This window comes from Tachysurus fulvidraco, chromosome 4 (assembly GCF_022655615.1).
Source record: "Tachysurus fulvidraco isolate hzauxx_2018 chromosome 4, HZAU_PFXX_2.0, whole genome shotgun sequence".
Lineage (NCBI taxonomy): Eukaryota > Metazoa > Chordata > Actinopteri > Siluriformes > Bagridae > Tachysurus > Tachysurus fulvidraco.
Genome location: NC_062521.1, coordinates 21,743,709 through 21,767,272, shown reverse-complemented (window position 1 = coordinate 21,767,272; position 23,564 = coordinate 21,743,709). Strand labels below are relative to the sequence as shown.

The following is a 23,564-nucleotide window of genomic DNA, read 5'->3' as shown; positions in this document are numbered from 1 at the left end:
GGTAAAAGGTTGAAGTTATTTATTTGTTTGATGAATAGGCCTTAAAAAAGGTTTTAGTTATTTATAGGCTGTGAGTTTGCTTGGCAAACCCGAAGATTTCACAACATCGGCGAAGCCCAATTATACAGCACTTCCTCCAGGCTCTCATTAATAGAAAATGCCTGTTTTATACACGCTTCGGCTAGTTTAGTAACACCTTTTATACCTGATTAACTGGACTCTTGAAGACCGGGTGATGTTTGGAACCTGATGTGCTTTTCTGTTTTTGGAGCCAAGACTTTTCAAGGTTTGACATGTGCGTGTTGAGATGCTTTTTCTGCTCACTTTGGCTATAAAGAGTGCTCATTTAAGTTCCTGTTAGGTTCAAGCACTTTGGCCTCAGACCTCTATCATCACAATGGAGTTGCCACAATCAGACCTGCTATTTACTGCCCCAGAAATTTTTTCCTCCATAAAAGTTTGCAAACTTTACTGCGGTGGTCAGTCCCGAATGACACACTAGACTTCTGCTACTGTTTATAAAATGCTTTGCTTGATTAGGACTGTTCTGTAATATGAGGTATTTGTATTAGGGACATTTTATTTATTTTGATATTTCTAGTTAGAACAGCAGTCAGAGGAATGGCCTGGTCTTATAAATCAGGCAATTAAACAAAGCTTACATCTAATTTATTTTGATTGGGCGAGAAATAACACCACACATGAATAAATTGACATGCTATAATTTAGACTATTTACAATTTGCTTGTTTTTGTTAAGGCAGCTGTCCAGAATTTTGCACTTTGTTGGAGTAATAGAAAACTGTCAATCAGCAACATTGTGCAGATGATTTAAAAGAAGAAAAACACACACACACACACACACAACCAAAAAACAAGCTTTGACCAGGGACCGAGATGAGAAAAGAAAATTGCCTTCCTTAATTCAAAAGGCTTTTTTGTATGAAGAAAAAGAAAATGACAGACAAGCTTTTTTTTTTTTTTTTTTTTTTTTGATGCCAAACTAATTTGTAGCTGGCAACAATATTTAAAGCTGGTATGTCTGAATACAAAATAACTGACCATTTGGGGAAAGTGCTAAATTGTTTGTTTCTTTAAACGGAAGGTGAGGTCAAGTTTTTCCGGTGCGGATCAGATGCGAACACTTGGCATACTGCGCTGCCAGGCTTTAACGACAACACAGCGGTTCTGCTGCTTGGCCTGGAACATTTTGCAACACTGCTAATAAGACGGTCAACGTTTTCAGTTAGTCAGCTTGTGAAGGGCTTGATGTGAGCAGCGGGATGATTTTGGATGAAGGAAGGATCATTTGAAGCCCCCCACTCCCAAGAATTTAATTTCAGCCCTAATTTCTGACACACAAGTGTGTGTTATTTAGTGTCCAAAATCTCACATGTACTGGGAGGAAAAAAAGGAAATAGTACAGGGGGAAAAAATCTACCAAATGTTTGTGTTGAAATTAAAGCTGAAATTATACTATATCTAGTGTAATGTGCAATTTTGATTGTGGGAAGCGCAGTGAAGTATAGTTAAGGAATTCCTTATTCTTAGTGTTTATAAAAAAAGAAGAAGAAATGTACATAATGCGGCCAGCACGATTCATCTCTGTTCCAGTGGTCTTCATGATGTACACATGTGAACTACATAAACCTGCCTCATTTTAGTTTAAGCTCAGTGACTTGCCTAAAACTCCCATTGGCTTTCTGAAAATGTTTTAAGCTTTTAAATATTTTATTGTTCTCTGCTCTGAATACTACAAGTTCAACAAGAAGGGGTTTCTCTTTCACTGTACAAAGCATATGATGTGCGTCGTGTAAACCGTAGTTAAAAACATTTCTTCTTTTGTTTGCCGTTGTCTTTTTTTCCTTCGATTTCTCAACTCACCAAATAATCCAGTTGTTATTTAAACTTCGCAATTACGTGCCGTATTTATGCAGTCGCGGTTGTTGATTCCACCGATGTGCAGTTTAGAGATGTAATGTGTGAAACCGCAGATTCTGAATAACCAGGATTAAGTGTTAATCCCGGGTAAAGTATGAGCAGTGTGAACCCTGAAACAAGATTCTGCTTAACAACGTGTCCGGTTAACCTCTCACACCGTTATCTCATGAGGAGTTCATGTTGTTGTCGATTAAACTAAACACTTCTAACACTAATGCTTCAGGGTCTTTATGTAAGGGTTACCATAGTGAATATTTGAATCTGGAGAGATTTCTGATAGGTTTTATATTTTGAGAACCCAATGTATAAGCACGTATAGTACAACAAACCTCTTGCTGACGTGGTGTGGGTGCGTCATCGTCTGATTCATGTTCATCCTCCTGGTCGCGTTTCTGTATCTGTATTGGACAGATAGCCCGTCGTGGTCCTGAGACTTAATCTGGTCAGATCAATTTCTGTATTACTGATTGCTTATCAAGACTGTGCTGTGTCTGTCAACAAAAGAAAGATGACATCGCTGCTTGTTTTCACACCGTGATAATCCCATGCTCAATACGGCCTATCGTTACAGAGGATTAGCAAAGCGGCGGCAGATGTTCTTCCTAACTGCAGCTGCCTATCCGTCTATGGACACGCACAAGGTCTGATCGATAAGTTACCAATGAATCCTGATGCATCTAAAACTTTGGGAAGAATCTGAGAAAACATGTCTGAATAAGTGATTATTGTTAAAAGCAAAACTCCTTAACGTCGGAGACTTCTCAGCTTTTAAAGGAAGCCATGTGGAGAACCATGTGATTGGTTCTCTACATGACCTTGCGTTTAGTGGAAGCTTCAAACACAAGAACGACTTTTCAGGCTTACTTTTTATGGTTTATGTTTACTTTGGACGTATTTGATTTAGATAGAATAGAACAGGGGCATAGCATTACAGCACAGTGGAATTCTTTTCTTCACATACAGAGTGCAGGGGCAGCTATGATACAGTGCCACTGGAGCAGGGCCTTGCTCAAGGGCCCAGCAGTGGCAGCTTGGCTGTGCTGGGGCTTGAACCCCGATCCTCCGATCAACAACCCAGAGCCTTAACCAGTTTAACCAGCCACCACTGACCCCCATCTGGAAATCTATGATATGTAGGTGTGAATTAAGGGCTTTGCTCAGCAGGGTTTACCAAACTTGGGTTGGGAATATTTTTTGTGACCCCAAGCCTTCATCACTCTAAAATCCAGATCTATAATTTGAATATATTTTTGTAGCATTTGAACGGTTGATTGTCAGTAACACATCCTCTACAGTTGGAACATCAGACCTACGGTATCCCTGTCTGTCTGCTCTTCAAGTCGAATTGTTAACTGTTCAGCGATTTCACACACAATAACTGCTTCAGTTTGTTTCTCTTTATAAACTTTCAGCTGTCAGCTAGTTGGTGCTGTTCACTTTGTAAGGCTATACGATACAAAGAGATTCAGTCGCACAGCGACAAGGGCATTTAAACATAAATAAAGAAATGTAAATTATGAAGTTTAAAAAAAAGAGAAGGATTAAGAATAAATGTGCTAAACGAAACCTTTTTGTTGTTTGGACGGTGGTGGGGTACGGCTTCCCAACAACCCTATGAAAACATACAGGGTTCCTCTTATGGATTTTAATCTAGCTATTATTTTCCCTTTTAGTTTTTAGTGTAAATAGTTGATCAATGCTAATGGTACAATCATTGACCATCGTATTAGCCGTTCATTTTCATGTTACCACGTTAATGACTAGAAAAGGTGTCATTCGTTAAGATTTTTTAAAATGTATTTTTACTCTTTCTCCATTTTTGACCCAGTATTTCTGCGATACGAGCTCTTAATCTTCTTATTCCTAGTTTTGCACTGAACTTTTTTGTCCAAAGCTGTAAAAAAAAAAAAAAAATCCGACTTTTTCTTTTTTCATCCTGTACCATTGATGCCAACAGTAAATGGTCATGAACTGTTCAGACATCTGGCTAATGGTAAAATTTCATCATCCGCTCTGTCGCTTGATGTCATTCACTCGTCTCTCTTTTTCCCCAGAGGACGACCATCCTCTTAGAGACCTGCATTACTTCCCAGTTGGTGTACATGGTTAACAAGCTACATCTTTGGGACACAGTGGTCCTTAGAGAAATGTGCTTGCTTCCAGTGAACCACACTAATGCCAATTAGCTGGAGTAGCTTCTCGGTGTAGCGCACGCTCCCCTGGCAGGATGTCGATGGACAGCTTGAGAGTTCAGGTTCCTGACGAGTACCACTCTCTAGAATGGCTTATGCTGCACTGCACTTGAATCACCATCTGGCCGGGAGCACTCATTAGCGTTTTCGTTTTTTGGATATATATTCTGCTGTTTGCTGTCGCCAGCTCTTAAATGAGCGATGGCTGCTTTGGCAGGGTTTTTATTTAATGAGCAGCGTTTCCAAATGCTGTATTTCTAACCAGTTTGCCAATATCTCAAAGCTTAAGGGAGTTGTTTTTTTTAATAGCAGACAACATTCAACAGAAATCAGGTCTTTTTTCCAGAATGTTTAAAAAACAATTTTTGGCAAATGAAAAGTGCTTGACGTGATCTATTGATTTTCATGAAACTCCTATAGATTAGTGAGGGCATGTAGTTCTGGCTGTATCCTAATGGAGGAGCTGTCTCTTCATAGTCTAGCCTTTCCGCCCCATCGTCAATTTCATCTCTTCTTTGAAATTATTTCACAAAACTAAGCAAATCTCACAAATATCTCGACTTGATTTTGTTCACGCACTTTGACGCGCCGTTTTTTTCCCCGAACGAGACATTTATCAAGTTCTAAAACGCCAAATGCACAAGTAAGGGTCTGAATCCTAGGTACCTACAAAAAGACAGTGTGAACATATTAAGATGCTTTTCCCGTTTGCGATTAACTGCCCAACTAAAGACAATAGAGATTGTTTAATTAAGAGTAAAAGAAAGTGCAGAGGAAAGAATGCGGTCGTTTCTTCTCCCGACATCGATCAGTTTCCGCTTGAAAATGCAAGCTTTTGTCCTCTTCACTTTCCATGAGATCTGCCAGACAAAAGAGTTCATGATGCTGAAAAACAGCCTGATGACAATCTATTAATCCATACACCCATGATGAAGCCTAGTCTTCTTTTTCACAAATCTTTTATCTTCGATGCTTTGTTTTAACCCCTCAGAGAAACACTTCTTGCAGATAAATGTGTGTGTTTGTTTCCTGTTATTTCATACATGGGTGAATTACTTTGGAGGGTGAAACCGAAAACCCAAAAATAATTAAGTATGTCATTTAAAGTATCATGTATTTAAATGTGTACTTTAAGATTTTATACAACTCTGTCAAAGAGTTTGCTCTGTTTGCTTCCGGGAGGTTGTTTTGAACGCACTGTGTTAGAGAACGTTTAAGGGCTGATAGATAAATAGTCAAAAGGAGAATAAAAGCGTTACGATAAAGCAGATTTCGTACGAAACACTTTTAAGATAGTCTTCCGGTGCTCTGTGTTGTGCCAAAATTTTAGATTCAATTGGAAGCGATTAATCATCGACTGTCAACATTTATATTCACAACAAGGAGTGACATCTGTAAGTAGTATTTCAGTAATGCTGTCATGATGTATATTATATATCAGGAATGGACAAATCAGTAGTTTGGATGTCTGAGACAATCAATTGTTTTATTTGTGTAGCAGTTTTTTTTCAATGGACGTTGTCACAAAACCGCTTTACAGGAATCTAAAAATTCAGATTATAAAGCAAAGTTTACAATGATTATTTCGAATGAGCGAGCCTGAGGTGATGGGGATGGAAAAATCACTTCGAGACGACTCGAGGAAGAAACATCAAGGAACCAGGCTGAAAAGGGAACCATCCTCATCCTCAGTGTGTGATTATAAATAATGTCCTTTCTGTGACTGTACACTATATAGTCAAGTTCAGCCAAATTTTCTCTAGATGGAGTAAAGTAGGTTTCACAACTAGAAAGGGGGAAAAATCCACCTGCATTAATGTTCCAACTCGATGCCCTTCCTGCTGGTGAAACTATAGCGCATTATCAGACACGCTACACAAGATGGCTAACAGGATTAATTAGCGTGCGTGACAGACAGATGATCACACGGGTCCTAAAAACACTGACAATATCCAAGCTAAATAAAATGTAAAGTAAAGCCATTACATCCTGCATAACTACAGCTTGTGGTTAAACATGTTAATTAACATTTAATTAAGCTACTAGCCAGAATCAAATAGCTTGAAGAAAAGAAAAAAAAAAACTACGTCTCCAACAGCTGTAACTGTAAATGCATATAAAATATACACCCATGACGTTTTGGATGTATGACGCACTGGCTGGAGATGGGAAAAATAAAATAAAAACATCAAGTCTGTGTCAGTCCCTACAGGATTTTGCAGGTTTTTTTATTGTGGGAATTGTAAGATATGAAGGAGCTTGCGATTTTTCCAAGCCACCACATTTTCCACATATTTGGACCAAGACGTTGTGCAAGGTACATGTACAGAATGAAATGTAATGCCAATGAAATGCAGTTAGCATCTAACCAGAAGTGCATAGATGGCTTATTTACAAGTGGCAGTGTAATAAATAAGGGTATGAGGTTATACAGAAGGTGTAGTAATATGTACATATAACTGAATAAGGGTATATATAGTGTGGTTTTTAAACAAGTATGTCACAGATAGCTGTACAAAAGGAATGTCATTATGCATATATACATCATGTTTGGGACATGATTACAGCTATCGTGCAAACTAATGACGTGTGGCTTCACTGTTAGTGGTTTAAAAGAAGAATCCTGTACTTGCGATTTCACCAATGAGATGAAAAGGCTCTTAGAGATGTAAATGTTCAACACAAAGGTTTGCATATGACAGACAGATGAGGTTTAAGGAAGATGAAGAACGACAGACCGGCTGCAGATGAACACGAAGAGAAGCCGAATAAACGAAACATGGAGTCTGTGTGCATCAGTCGAAAGCGATGCAGACAGCTTTGTGGAGAAAGCAGAGAATACAGCAGGGAGTTTGATGGCACAACTAATAACTCAATCAGATTCACTGACAACATGCTCTGAGAAGGAAAGCAAGAAGTGTTGCCGAAGCCGGATAAGAGCTACGGTACGTCGGACGAGGTCGAAAGCGTGTTTGTCGGTGTTCTGTTTCGACCAGTGGAAATATTGGCAAGGAGTGAGAAATGATACTTTAGGTTTTATTCTAATAGGATTATTATACTTATTTTCTGTTTCCTTGTATTAACTTTAGATTTTATTCCCTGTAAATCAGCTGGATTAATTCAGTTGATCATGTCCGTAGCGGAAGTGATGTTTACAGTACGTCAATCAGATGGTTTAGTACCGTTCTGGATTTTACATTGTAGGGAATATGGAATACCGTGTTGAATACAGGAATAATTCTCTCTACCTCATCCGTCTCTCTGGAGTCCTGCGCTTTCTGCTGCACTTTTCTCTCTCTGACTCCTATTTCTTACCAATTATCTGGATCACCAACATGGCAGCAGTGAAGTAATGATTCTGCGTCCCTCTGGACTATTAGTGAGGCGTTACGAAGAGAGAGAGAGTGTGAGTGTGTGTGTGTGTGTGTGTGTGTGTGTGTGTGTGTGTTTTGCCCCTGTTGGCTCCTCGCTGCTGTCTGTCGGGCCGTCAGGAGACCTTGCATGAGAATCTACTCTGCTTCCATTTGGCTGAATGTCTGTGGCTCAGTGTTTCCTTCGAGCTTTGTGTGTTGTCTGAATTTTTCTTTTTCTGAATGCCACAAAACAAAACCTGGTTTACAAACTATACTGAACCGAGTGTGTTTCAGTCTATTGCTGCTATTCACCGCTTTCCACGGCTTTTTGTTTAGCAGAGAATGCGATGGTTATATAAAATGAAAGAAAATAAAAAAACAAGTCATATCTTCCACAGCAAATCAATAACAAATCCAAAGATTGATTTATATCCATTCATTTATGTTGTGGAACATCCATGAACTGAGTTATTTCCTGCTCTAAGCTGCATTATAGCAACTAGGGCCTTTCTTCAGAGTAGTAAGACTGAGAGATGTTTACCGTTTCAAAACCCATACTGTACAATATACTGTAACGTTTAACAACCATTAGAGACAAAGTATTAAGACAGATTACAGACATTTCTTCATGCTCTGAATATTAAATAGTTTTTAAACACGTCAGAATATTGACGTTTGTTACACTTCAGCAGAGATGATTTTATTATTGTGTTTATAATAATTATTAGAATACTAATAATATTATTTATGCATTTCTTTTTCTGGTCAAACTTCCACTTTTGAAAAAAAGTGAGGACTTTTATAGCAATGTGTCCATGTAATATACTGTAAACTATTAGTGCCAGTTCTAGGAGAGGAACGAGAAGGAACATAAATAAAAACAAGTTTAAAGTGGACAAAATATGCTAAAAAAAAATTAAATAAATAAAAATAAATAAACAGTTGTCTTGTGTTCTGTGTTTGTATCCAATGAACCTAAAAAGTTGTGAACTGTTTCGGGGCAGGAAAATTATTAATACGTTCCCATGAGCTTTTATAAAATAGTTGGTTGTTGCTGTAATCTGTACATTTACTGTTAGCACACGTCTGTTTATTTAGTGTAAATTCAGCTTTGCGGATGATTGTGATGGTTTGTTAGCTGGTGTGTGTCTCTTACTGTCTGCGTGTGTTTGTGTGTTTGTGCAGAATTTGTTTCTGTACTACATGCCTTGTTGAACCGGTGCATAGAAATAGAAGCTAATTCATTTGGATGAACTGTTTTTTATGATCTTGAGATCCCATGTTTGTTGGAGTGGAAATGTTGCTGCTGCTTCCTTAGCAGTTTGTTCATGTTCTACCAACACGCCTCTTAATCGCCTACTCCGTCCTGCTTCGGTTAGCAGACGCACCGCACTTCAGAGCTTATATATGTTCTTGTATTTACGAGCCGGGCGTAGTGTCGTGTGTGTGTGTGTGTGTGTGTGTGTGACGATTCATGTCTGTTCGGTTCTGTTGCTCTTTTTAACGAGACGTGCGATATGAGAAGAAACAGCAGGATGGAAGTTGATCAATGTACCGTAACAGCTTGTTGCTAACGGTTTCACATTCTTTCTTTTACTCAGCTTACACACAGTTTTATAAGCAGATACTTTTATTTATATATAGTTGCATTTAATGTTGTGGAAAATCAGTGAAAGTTAGTTCTGTTTATCGCTTATGTCTCATGCAGTCTCTCAATTGCTCTCTCTCACACTCAAACACACACACACACACACACACACACACACACACACACACACACTTAATTAGGCAAAAAAAAACAGCTGGCCATGTTATGAAGAAACGGAAAAGTCTTGTCACAGAAATCTTCATCTTATCGACAGCCCTTTTTTTTTTTAGTTAAATAATGGCATTTTAATAATGAATTTATTAATATTAATTTATAATATTACTTAGAGCACCTGCCATACAAACCCCTTGGTAAATGGCTACTGTAGGAATGATGAATGTGACCTTGCAGGTGACAATAGTGTCATCATGTTTGAGTATTCAGCCACACAGTAGTATACAGCTGCTTCCAGATGTTGTAATACTGTTATTAATAATAATAATAATAATAATAATAATAATAATAATAATAATAATAGTGATCATTTCATTGTTATTAGTGATCAGTTCATTGTCATTCCGCAGATACTGGACATGTATATTTAACAGAAACAGTTAAATAAATCGTTGCTCATTATAAGGGTAAAGCTCATAAGTCTTTTAGGGCTTTTTCCAAGGAAAACCCCTCCTCAGCTCTAATAGACTTGGGGCTTAGGTGTCCTCAGCTCCTGGGTTCAGTAAGTGATGTCAGATCAACATGGCTTCTCACAGCATCAACAATACAGTATATACAGTGGCAAGTTTGCATTAGATTAGTCAACATACAGACATATTCACTTGTTAAATATATATTATGCTGATTCTAGAGATCACTTTTTTTTTTTTTTGAGGAAGGAAATATTGGCACTAACAATACACTAATTTCCAAGTTCCATCATCCATATTTCAAGTAAACAACAACTTGTAAGTCATTTTATTTGACTGTAGTAATGTATTTCCCTCGGTTTTCTTTTGGCAGCACAAAACCCACCGATCGTAAAGATGACCTTAACGTTTGACCCTTTCGAACTGTGTTGTGTGTTCGCAGCTGACAGCGCGCTCTTTACCAGCCGTGCAGTCTGACGAGCGACTCCAGCCTCTGCTTAACCACCTCAGGTAATTGGGATCATCAGATATTTCTCAGCGCCTCTGATTTACAGCCCTGCTATTCATCATGACTGTATTGTTATCGCCGGTGCAATTCACTTCACCTCATGTCTTCTCACACACGTCTCCTCTTCTGAGCCGAATCGTGTGACGAGAAGCTTTTAAAATGAACGACGATGTAAAATGTCGTCTTCCTTCAATAAGAACCTGTGTTTTTGTTCATCTTTTTTTTTCCCCCCCAGTACTGGCTGGTTGCCATGGTACTGGTTGTTAGTACCACCATAAATGTGTAGGACATTTATTTTGTGAACTGGTTTTACTCATTCTCACATCTTCATTCCTGACATCATCGTACGGACAAATTAGCCATCGCAAGCTTTCATTCCCTCCAGGATTTCACCATTTTGCGATTGTAGGAATAAGTGCAAAATTAAACAAACTACGCAGTCTATTGAGGAGCCTACGGTTATTCAGAATGTCCCTAGATTTTCTGCAGATTTGGGCCAAGACATCGTGTGACGTCATCGTTCAGTAAAAGCCCTCTTCCATTCATGTTTGTAGGAGTTTGAAAGAAGAATCATTTAAGTTTTCTGTAAAACCAAAAAAAAAAACCCCAAAGCAGACAAAAACAAATGACATATTTTGTGATCCATTTCCTGACATCGAGCATTAACAGTCTTTGTTAACGGACACATGTTCTTTGTAGCAGTAATGACCGCCGCTCCATCTTGTACAGCTTCACTCCATTTGTTTTGTTAGCTTTATTTGTATTTTGCTGTTATTGTGCATGTGCACCACAGTATCAGTGCCTGGTGCTGGACGTGTAAAACCCGGCTGTTCTGACTGATGTGACTGATGTAGATGGATATTAAAGGGCAGCTGCTCTATAGCATCCACACGCAAGGGTGTCTTCTCTTTGTCTTTCCTCTCTCTCCTTTCTTTCTCCCTCTCTTCTCTTGCTCTCTGTCTCTCTTTGCTCTCGCTTGCGCTCTCTCTCTTCTCTTTCGCTCGCTCTCTTTCTCTCCTTTCTCTTACACTCTCTCTCTCCTCTATTTTTCCTCCACTCCTTGCCTTGCTCTCTCTCCTCTTGCTATCACTCTCACTCGCTCTCCTTGCTCTCACTCTCTATCCTCTGTCTCTCTCCTCTTGCTATCACTCTCACTCGCTCTCCTTGCTCTCACTTTCTCTCCAATTCTCTCCCTCCCCTCTGTCTCTCTCCTCTTGCTATCACTCTCACTCGCTCTCGCTCTCCTTGCTCTCACTCTATCTATCCCCTTGCTCTTCTTTCGCGCTCTCACTCTCTCTCGCTCACCTCTGTCTCTCCTTTCTTTCTCCCTCTGTTCTCTTGCTCTCTGTCTCTCTTTGCTCTCGCTTGCGCTCTCTCTCTTCTCTTTCGCTCGCTCTCTTTCTCTCCTTTCTCTTACACTCTCTCTCTCCTCTATTTTTCCTCCCTCCCTCTCTTCTTCCCTCCTCCTCTCCTTGCCTTGCTCTCTATCCTCTTGCTATCACTCTCACTCGCTCTCCTTGCTCTCACTTTCTCTCATTCTCTCTCCCTCCCCTCTGTCTCTCTCCTCTTGCTATCACTCTCACTCGCTCTCGCTCTCCTTGCTCTCACTCTATCTATCCCCTCGCTCTTCTTTTGCTCTCTCTCCCCTCTCTCCCTCTCTCTTGCTCCCCCCCCTCTCTCATGGTATAAAGGAACAATGGCAGCATGCTCGATTGGCATCACAGCCAGCAGCCATTTCATTTGTTATCCAATTAAAGCAGCTGCAGTCCCTTGAATTCTGTTGCTTTAATTGAATTCGGTGTGTGGGGACACACAGGCAGCGGTTTGAGGCTGCCAGATGCTTTCTGCTGTGTGTCATCCCTGGTCTGGCCTGATAAGGCTCTCGTTTGACCCTGAGCAGTGCGGGGACGTGTCCAATCGGTTCAATAGGAGACTGTTCGCACTACTGTGTGTGTGTGGATTCAGATGTTTAGATACAAATCTATTGAGCTTCATCTGTTTCAGTTGACCTCAGCAGGTCTTACTGAGGTAATACTATTGGCCAGGCATATATAGCAAAAGCTATATAACATGTTTTTTTATTATTATTGAGAATAATAACATGCATTCATTGATTGTGATTGTACAGTTTTCCTTATAAAAGGGTTAAGGCTGAAATGTGGATAAATTCTTCAGCAAAACAGTGAATATTACAAATATATCTAAGAGAATCCAGAAGGTTGGATGCTGGAGAATATCGAGTGTCCGATGCGAACACTTACACACTAGTTTGCTTGTGTTACTCTTCGTATCTCATGCACAGAGAGCTTTTTTTATGATGTGTTGTATGAAGGTTTAGAGAAATTATTTTAATGTGTAAGAGAAATTACATCGGATCGCACTAAACATTATCGTCATTTATTATTTATTATCATTAACTGTCAAGATGATGATGATGATTTTAAAATTTCATTAGCCTTCATTCAGTTTGGAATGAAAATCTTGTTGGATTAATGAACTTTGAGATCAGAACAGTGATGTTTCCATGTTATGTTGGTGCACCAGAGCAGGAATGCTCAGAATCGAATGCTTCACACTCCAGCATGTGGGCCAAGATTCTTTTGTATAATTGACTTGAAAATGTTATGGGAAATGAAGCCATCTAAACCAACAAACCCAACCCTTTTCACTGACTGGGACAGGGAATCAATATCAAATGAATGTAGTGATTCAGGTTTGATTCGGGTAACAGCGGAGATACGACACGTGCTTTCATTTCTGTCTCTTGATCGTAATAAGTTGCCTCTTGAAGCCAAAGTCAGGCTTTTGGTCTTGTCATTTCTCCTAAAGGGTATACAAACTTTTTCACTCAACAATAGTTTGCATGTTTGCAGTTTCTTTGCTTTGATTCTGTTGAAAACCCATGATTTGTATTTGAATCATGAACTCCTGTTCGTTGCAAGAGAAATCTCGCTCTGCTTTAGACAAATGCATCTCATTTGTCATTCAGTTTTATGTTGCGCTGTCAAATATGTCTTTTCCTGACATGCCTTAAACAAGATTTCATCTCTTTCCAAGCCGAAAAAATAAAATGGAAAGATGGTTTGTGAAAATTGTCAGTCCCAGATAGTTAGTCCTGACGAATAGTTAATCACTGTGTGAGTCACAGCAAGTGGAACACCAGTGAGATTATTGTGCTAGTGAACAGTGGCGTGTGTGTGTGCGCGTGAGAGTGTGTGTGCGCACATGAGCGTTTGGGTGCGCGTGACGGGGACTGCGTTTGGGTGCGCGTGACGGGGACTGCGTTTGGGTGCGCGTGACGGGGAGTGCGTTTGGGTGCGCGTGACGGGGACTGCGTTTGGGTGCGCGTGACGGGGACTGCGTTTGGGTGCGCGTGACGGGGACTGCGTTTGGGTGCGCGTGACGGGGACTGCGTTTGGGTGCGCGTGACGGGGACTGCGTTTGGGTGCGCGTGACGGGGACTGCGTTTGGGTGCGCGTGACGGGGACTGCGTTTGGGTGCGCGTGACGGGGACTGCGTTTGGGTGCGCGTGACGGGGACTGCGTTTGGGTGCGCGTGACGGGGACTGCGTTTGGGTGCGCGTGACGGGGACTGCGTTTGGGTGCGCGTGACGGGGACTGCGTTTGGGTGCGCGTGACGGGGACTGCGTTTGGGTGCGCGTGACGGGGACTGCGTTTGGGTGCGCGTGACGGGGACTGCGTTTGGGTGCGCGTGACGGGGACTGCGTTGTATGTTAAATTACAGTACAGAAATAAGGAAGAACACATGACAGACCTTTACTTTTTCCACTTGCACCATAATCCATTGTGCATGACTGCAGTGTTTCATTTATTTATCAATGACCTGCCTCAAATTATAGTTTACAGTTAGGTATAATGTTATGGGAAAGACAACCTGCTTCATGTTCTCACCTACACTATAGCATAATTCTCTCTCTCTCTCTCTCTCTCTCTCTCTCTCTCTCTCTCTCTCTCTCTCTCTCTCTCTCTCACACTCTTTCTTACTCGCTTTCTCATGCCTACTCGCTTGCTCTGTTTGATCTTGTGCGCTCTCTCTCGCTCCCTCTATTTCTCCTGCTCATTCGCTTGCTCAATATGAACTTGCTCACTCACTCACTCTCTCTTTATTGCTTCCCCTCTCACTCGCTCATACTCACTCGCTTGCTCAATATGATCTTTCTCTCTCACTCCGTCTTGCATGATTTCACTCAGTATCTCACACGTGTATACACAGAATTCCTTTGTTAAACAAAGAGTATATGGATTATATGGGGTGTCCATCATACAGTTCCCTATGTATGTGCTGTTGCTATAGAAACCATAACATTGAGGTTCAAGCGCAGTAACGTTCACCTTCGTGTTATAGCCAGAACTACAGTATCTGTGCTGCTGTTATACAAAATGAATGCGCAACTTGTGGTGAGGAAAAACAACGTTGGCGAGGGAACGACTGTGTAGAGCTGCTATATCATGAGGGATAAAAGGTACAGACACGTTTCGTGGACGTTTCACATCGTTAAACGTAGATATAATCTAATAAAAAGTCTTTAAAGAACACATTTAAACTGATTAAACAGTGTGTTCAAATTCAGGGTCATGACAGTAACTCAGTTTCACATCAAGCAGCATCACACCATCCCATCACGTAAGTTTTCTCTCATACGAACTCGCCGTGTCCTGCTTTTATTCCTTAATCATAGGAATGATCAAGATATCAACATTTCTACCAGGCAGCTATGTCTGAATTCTGACTCTACCAGCATCAGAATGTGCAGTGTGGAGTTTAGCTCTAGGCTAGTATGAAAGCATTCAGCGAATCACAGTGCTGAAGCAGGGGCAGCTTCAATAATGCACCTGTGTTTCTTTCCACTGCTGAGCTTTCACATTTAAGGGAGGGGGAAGTGTTCTAGCAAAGGTGCTTACCTCCAGAATCTCAGTAGAACCGCAGTTGATATGGGAGATTAACTTGGCTAAAATCCACACTGGCGAATAAAGAATAGAAACGGTTGCAAAGCAGCGATGGATGTTGAACTCGGGGGAGTCCGAGTAGGAACGTACATGAACATGAACAATTTCATGCATCTTGGGAAATTAAAATAGCCGGCTCGTGTCCACATTATGTATAATTCCACTGTTGTTGTATGTTAGTTTATATCAATCACTGGAAAGATCTTATTTTTCATTGTGGGTTAATACTCCGTCCAATGCAGTTGTCAAAACACGAAGCTTCTCTCGAGATAACTGTTTTTCTGAAGTCTCATTCAGTGATTATGATGTATCGTCACCGTCAGAGGTGCTTTTGTCTGAACGCACCATTTATCTTTATGAGTAGAAATTATACCCAAAATGTTTTACGTTTGTATTTGTTGAGAGAAACATTTTGTGAAGTGTGGAGAGTGCTTATTTTCTGTCGTTCTGATTCACAAGGCTTGTCTAGTACGTCATCTGCCGAAAGTAGAATGGGCTTCTATGCAGTCTTAGAAAAATTTAGAGTGCCTGAAAAAGCTTTTTTTTTTTTTTTTTTTTTTTTTAAATCATGTTTGTGACAATTGAGCCAAATATGAAGAAGATTTTTTAAATTATTATTATTATTTTAAATGGCCGTTATTTACGATCAATCGCTTTGTTTGGAAATAGCTTTTTCACTCGCAGCATTCAGCTTTCCTGGCCATTTTGGTCATTCAATTTTTGCACCCAAACAGATTATATAACCAAATTGGAGGACTAAAATCTGTCTGTAAAACCCAGTGCCCATGGTCAGGTCCTTTGGGGATGTACATTATATATTTTGTTGTTTAAAGCTCTGTATAAATGATCTGTATTTATATATTTTTAGTTCGGATAAAAACTAATCTCCTGTTCTCAACACCACCAAACATTGCCATCAGCCACGTTACCACCAGCACTACAATCGCCCCGTCATTTCCATCAGCCACGTTACCACCAGCACTGCAATCGCCCCGTCATTTCCATCAGCCACGTTACCACCAGCACTGCAATCGCCCCATCATTTCCATCAGCCACGTTACCACCAGCACTACATTCACCCCGTCATCTCCATCCTTGGCACCCCTACCACTAGAGTCACTCATGCCATCATCAGTCACCCCCATCATTGCCAACACAACCCTGATCATTGCCAAAACCCTCACTTCTTTTATTCCTCTCATCAGTCATCACCCCTGTTATCACAAACCCCACCATCATAACCACCCCCATCACCAGCACCACTGTCACCACTGCCAACACAGTAATCATTACAAACACTGACCACCTGACAGTAACTTTTTTGACTTTGAAAGCAATGAAATATATTTTCTACCTAAAAGGTATTCCGTATTGAACGTCTTTGATTGATCTCCAATTATATTTTTGACTTGTCCTGTGTTGCAGTCATGCCTACGTGGGTCAGGATTACAGCATTCAGAAGAACGTCGGAAAAGTCTCCTTGGAACAGATCGATCCGGTGAGTACTCAGTAACTTCAGTCATAACATCTAGCTTGTGATGTGCTTAACCTTTTTCTGTCTTTAGTTTAAAAATATTTATCTATCTATCTATCTGTCTGTCTGTCTGTCTGTCTGTCTGTTTATTTATTTATTTATTTCACAGTTTCCATTTGCATTTTAAATCACTGTTCAGCAACATTGGCATAAAAGTAATTTTCTCTAGCCACGAAGTACAGAGCGCAGACTCATCTGTATTTTACAGGTCGAGCTGAATATGTCAAATATTTAACCAACGCTCTGGGTTAATTAAATATTTTTAGTAGTGTAATGAGTATTATGTTCATTTAAACAGTCCTGAGTTTTGTATTTCAGGTATTTTAGCGCTGTGTTTAAATTAGCCAGCAGACTAGCACATTATTTCTGTTCTGTTTTGTGTATGTATGTATGTATGTATATATGTATATGTGTGTGTGTGTATATATGTGTATATATATATATATATATATATATATATATATATATATATATATATATATATATATATATATATATATGTATATGTATATATTTAATGTATACAACATTAACAACATATGTATATATATATATATATATATATGATGCACTGTCTCACATGACCGGTGTGACAGTGTATCATTAGTAATGGCACCATGGGCAAACACCCTGAGGGTTTTAAACAGGGCAGTAGGCAGCTCAAAGAAAAGAACAACAGAGACAACATTTCTTCTAAATACCCTGTGGCGGTCCTTCAAATGATTTAAAAATCAAAATAAATATGTTCCTTAACCATGTAAATGAGTGCTTGTTCTAACAGTGTGGTATTACAGTACATTGGTGACTGTGTGTGTGTGATTAACAGTCCAACATCGTCATTGCTTAATTAGACCAATTAATGACCGATTTACATATTAGGTTTAATCTTCATTACATAATTAATCATTTCTGCCACCTTCAGTTTATTGTCATTGTGTAGTGTCTGTTTATGTAAGCACTTGTTCTTTTCTCTTTATCAGACTTGTTTTAAAACTAATGTCCTTTTCAAATTTTAATAAAACCTTTTTATTTATTTGTTTGTTTGTTTGAACTTTTGCTGGTGCTTTGAGTTATTTGCACCACAGTTACAGTAGATTTCCGATTGCTCTTGCTTTTCAGAAGCTCTGATAATAAGATATGATACTTACAATAAGAACACTTTATATAACAGTATTTTGAAAAAAAAATTAGTTTCTGCTTCAATGCAAATCTCAAGTTTTAGATTCCTATGATCGTTCTAATAAATTATTTTTGTGTGTTGTAACAGCACATTAACAGTTAAGGCATGACTTTGATGTCGGGGCTTTATAACAGCCAATAACCTCTCTAAGTCTTCCAGATAGAGGACTTTGTACATTCAAATTTCTGTCAAGTTTTTATTTTACTAACTCCGAAAGAAAAGAGGGCAGTAAGAAAGGGAGTGAATTTTTACAGCTGCAATAACATAAGTGATAACAGAAGCTCATTTGCTTTGTTGACGTTCCACAACATTAAATGCAACGGTCATCCTTTAATGAATGCAAATTTGTAATCCTTAGTTAAATTACTGTGCTATGAGTAGACAAACACAGCGTGGCAGTGTGACTACAGGTTCTGTTCGCTCACATCACCAGCCTGTTGTTGATTATTTTCCTATAACAATATGTCCTGTCAGCTGAGTAGTGGGTTTTCACTATTTGTTCTGCTCCGTGTCTTTCCCCGGTGTATTGCAGAGTGAGTAAATAGGGTTCTGTGTCAGACTGTAATATTGGGTTGTGAGGTTCTCATACTCTGACTTAATAACATCACTCCACCCTATTCTGTGTCCTGATTACTTGCTTGACGGCAAAGGAGCTCCTTTCATTCCTCCTTTTCTTCCTCTATTAGCTCTCCACCAAGTCATTCCCTCTGTGCATGAGGCAGCTGCACAAAGCCCTAAGAGAAAACCACCACCTGCGCCATGGCGGCCGCATGCAGTACGGCCTTTTCCTCAAGGGCATCGGCCTCACGCTGGACCAGGCACTGCAGTTCTGGAGGTCTGAGTTTGTCAAGGGCAAAGTGGACGCTGATAAGGTAAATATAACCGTGCCTTTAACCCTCACTTGCTCTTGTGCTCATTTAGCAGCCTCCTCACTATCTGTACATTTCACACTCTTGTTGTGTTGATGTACGTCTCCATGTTTGCCCTTCAGTGATTCTGAATTCCGGTCATTCAGACAAATGAGAGCTCTTGTACTGTGAAGGAGATGCCGGAAATAATTTGGCACCCTTCCTTTCCGTCCTTAATTAAGAAGTTGTGGAGAATGCAGTGTTTTTTGTGCCCATGGTACATTTAACAAGAAGATTACACTCCCTGGCTGAGTCCTCTGTCTCGTCATCTCGCTCAGCGAGGGAATGTTTATTCCCAGTTGATTCTCAATCAACGAGAAGCTAATGGCATTCACATCCTTACCTGAGAATGACTGTCCTGATGGGGACACATCTGAATATATTTAGTTTCCCCACTAGTCAGACACGTGTATCCTGAAGGCAAGACGAACTGCCATGTCTAATATTATGTATTGTAATTTTCTTGTTTTTGTCCTCAGCTTTGTTCCGCAGGACTTTGTGCAAGCAGTGCCTTTGAATACAGAGTACAATTTAAACAGTTTCACAATTAATGGCGTATGAGCAGAAGTTAGTTTGAGTAAATTTCTCCTCTGTATATTAGATTATTTTTATAATTGGCACTGCTATTATTATTATTTTTTTTATTTTCCTACCTAAAACAGCCTGGTTTTAAATGTACAGTTAACACGGGAATCCTGAGAAACCGTATTTCTGGATAAAACGGCTGCTAGTACACGATGGACAAATCTTTTTGCAAAAGAACTACTGCGATCCAGTCAGTATTAGTAACCGACGCTTAAAGATCTTCATTCAGAACAACGCAAGCTCTGATATCATGCTTCAGAATGTTTAATAACTACTCAGTGGAACGTTGTTATGCATATATTTCTCATATGCCTTATTTTTCCCCCTCTAACATTCTGTAAAGCTATAATTTCTGAATTAAGGAAACACAGTAGCACTTTAAAGAGGAAACTAATACCGAAGTCACAATGTGATTTAATCATTTTTTTTTTTTTGGGTGTTTTTTTTTTTTTTTTGCCATTCCATTCTTCCCACCCCCAATGTGCTGTTTTCTCTTATAAATAAGCATAATATTCTGCTAAATACATTATTCATGCCCGAGGCCACACTCATCGCAGTGTGTCTATTGAGCCGTACAGCTTCGGTTATGCCGTGATGGTTTGTTTCTTTCCACTGTGAACGGAGGTGAATATCTGCACCTGAAGTAATCTAAAACCAATAAACTGAACAATAGAACTGCGCACACTGCACTTCCCTTCTCCATCTATGAAATGGTGTGCAATTTTCTGTGACAACATTGTAAAGGCAAAGGGGAGACAAATTAAGCTTCTTTTCCACAAAATGTTACATTTCCCATTTTGGCAGAAATAAGATGTCACTTTGTGTGACAAAAGCAATAAATGAAGATCAAGAGGACAGCAAGTTTGTAAATGTGGTTTCTGGCTGCATGTAAAGGGAAAAAAAAGGCAGAAGAAGAACAATAGCATCACCACGGTTTCACTAATTTAGATGGACATCTTTAGGATGAGAGAAGGTTTTATCATGTTTCGCTGAGTACAAGCAACCTTTTCAGGAAAATAGATGGAGCTGACATTTCTGTTCTTGAAAAACTCTACAGTGTTGTTGTTTTTTTTATATGTAGATGAACTGCCACCGCTTCTAAATACCACAGACTTTTTTTTTATTTTTATTTTTTTTTAAGCCTGAATATGTATGTTTATGCATGTTCTAATTAATGTGACTAGAAGTCCATTATTGAATGAAGCACATATTCACAGCTTCATTAAAACAGTTGGCAGCCAAAGAAAACTGGAAAAAAAAAAAAAAAATTGCATTTTTGCATTGTATTTTTGACTTTTTCTACATCATGTAGGTTTATAAACATTCCTTTTTCCTGAAAGTCTTTCTCCTTTCTCTTTTCTCATTGCAAGTCCTGTGTTTTTCAGGCCGTACTGATTGTGTGCTTATGTTGCTGAGGTGTTTTTTCCTGTTCCCACACTGTACTCCCCACAAGAGCATAGTCTGGGGGTTGTTTTTTTTTTCTCCTCCCCTCCCTCATGCTATGCTATATTTCTTCTTCAATCCCCTGTCTTCCTGTCCTGTCCCCCTATTGTCATATTCTACTGTATGTATTGTATGTATGGACAGGTTGATGGCTAATTTTACTGGTACCTGTGAGCAGTGACAATAAAGGCTGCTACTACTGCTACTAATACTAGAACAGAATAAAACGCACGTAATATTAAAGTCTGCTTTTTTTTTCCTGAGTTTGGGCTGAAATGCGAGCCTGAAAAGCAGAACAGGAGCATGGATATTTTTGACAGCTGGTATCTGATTACAATCTTAATAGATTAGACTTGTGTCTATTTCACTAGGACACGTAGCTATCTACAGTAACAACTTATTTAAAGCATGACATTTATTCACTGTTTGGGGAAATTACTCTCACTTTTCCATACTTCTGCATCATGGTCTTTGCAGGCAGAGAGCCAGAGCAAGGTCAGAAATATTGGAAATAAAAGCATTTTCACATCATCTCGATTAATTAAAGTTGAAGGGTCAACGTATGTTATAGAGCAGGGGTGTCAGACATGTGACCCGTGGTCTATCGGAGGTTTTATTCTGGCACGCCCAATGAATTTATAATCTATGGTCTAAATGAAACTTGTGTGGAATTAAAAGCTTTAAAAACAGAGAGTTAGTTTTTGTTATTCCAGTAGAGGGCCAAATAGAGCAATAAACCTAGAGTTGTAAACTCAAATACTGACTGAAAACATTTTATCCAGAAACCCACCTACTTTAGTAACCACTCTATTCAGGTCAGGGTTACGGTGGATGAGGAGTCCAGGAACATTGTGCATGAGATAGGAATACACCCTGAGTACTCGTGTACTTAACATGTACTAGCGATGTGCAATACCTCGTTTGCAAGCGAACTATTCAAACTATAATCCCAATCGTGTGGATTTCTTTTCATTACAAGATGTTTTTCATCCCAAAATGTGTTTGAAATGTTACCTGATACTATTTCTTGGTAATTGATTATGCTATGTGTAAACTGTTTATTATTCAGAGAGAGGGAAATAGTCGATAAATGAACACACTATGTGTAATGTGTCCCATAACACAAAATAGAGGTGTCAAACCTGTCATAGGCAGTGACACAAACCTTGCAATAACCTGACTTTTCAACTCTTACAGCTGTAATTTGGCCACGTTGACATCTGATGGGTTTTCCAATGACGTCTGACAATTATTGTCTTCTATGAACAATAACACACACACACACACCCCTCCACTGCTGTCTGTGACCTCTGTGATATTGCATCAAGGCGGTGGACAACACTATTTTGTTGTATACTGTATGCTCTTATCTAGCTAGAATGACAATTAAATTCCCCTAGACTCTTTTACTGTCCAGCAGATTAATGTGCTGTCAGATCATAAGACTCCCCAAAGATGGAATCCAGTTTAAAGCTAAAGTTTGGGAGTGGGCTGAGCGAGAGAACAAATAAGCCATGCAGAATGGAAACCCCACATCCCTGTGAAGTGGAAAAGCAATTACATTTTCTGGTGAAATTGTGTCCTTGAGCTGTGTCACTATTTAAGCTTTGCGCCACACTTGGTATCAGTGCTTTTCTCTAGGAGCATCATGCTAACTCTTACAGCCCCTCAGAAAGGCTATGAACAGAAGTACTTAATATACATATGAATAATATAGTGAGGCCAAATGAGATCATGCGTATGTATGGCTTAGGACCGATTCTCTGCAGTACAAAGGCATTTCATTTAGTAGCCTGAAAAATGTATAATCTTGTGATGAATTACTGTAGACAGTTCTGATCTAGAAATAGTATTTTTTATTATTATTTTTTTTGATTAAATTATTGACCTCTTTTGATTGAATGGAAACGAAGCTGAAAAATTTAAAAGACATTGAAAGTTTTAAAAAACTTTAATCTCCGAGAGCCCTAATATAAATGCCCTACATATATGAAATGTATTTTCTCTCCCTTTTTTTCCGAACGGACAATATTGAGCCATCGGAAATCCTTTACTCTGAGATTTTAACAGTGCTCTGAAGCACCGAGCGTTTTTCCATGCCTCACAGTCAGCAAGGAACAAGCCTCAGTTCAAAGAAGCATTTCGGCTTTGACTACCACTAAGCCATTTTCACACACTCAAAAGCAATCTAAGGCTGTGTGTTTACCCCACTCGGGCTCTCAGAGCTTCATCCGTTCCACAAGTCAGAGAAGGGGAAGAAATTATTCAGACATTCCTGTTCTGTAGCAGTCATGCACCGCCGCTCGCCAAAGTGGTCTATTTTTGGGGTGGCTGCATCTTCACAGTATGGTGTCTCAGGTGTAACTTGGTGAGATCTCACTTCCCAAACACACCCTGCCATCAGAGGCACAGGATGGAGGGATGTACAGCTTCTTGACTGATGTTTCTGAGGTGTCAGAGACAGCATGCCAAAAACCACATTAATATTCCACTTCTGTTGGGTGAAGAAAACCCAACCTATAACCCGTGTGATATTTGTGCTGGAAAGAAAATGTGCGGCTTTCAGTGACTTTAAAAAAAACAAAAGAGAGAGAAAGAGAGATTGAGAATAAGAATGACGATCACATATTGTCAAACGTTTGTGCAAAAGCATACAGATATAAATTAAATATAACACAAAACTTTGCATTTATGTAATCATTTAGCAGGGTTTTTCCCCCAA

At 39.5% G+C, this 23,564-nt stretch overlaps 1 protein-coding gene across 2 annotated transcripts in view; it reads left to right on the top strand.

Moving 5' to 3' along the window:
• Positions 1-23,564, top strand: part of prim2 (DNA primase subunit 2) — a 61,603-nt gene that overhangs the window by 15,395 nt on the left and 22,644 nt on the right. For both annotated transcript variants that reach the window (XM_047812941.1, XM_027175107.2), the window contains 3 exons: positions 10,160-10,227; positions 16,618-16,690; positions 18,593-18,778. In XM_047812941.1, coding sequence (XP_047668897.1) covers positions 10,160-10,227; positions 16,618-16,690; positions 18,593-18,778 — 327 coding nt within the window. The remainder of the gene's footprint in view (positions 1-10,159; positions 10,228-16,617; positions 16,691-18,592; positions 18,779-23,564) is intronic.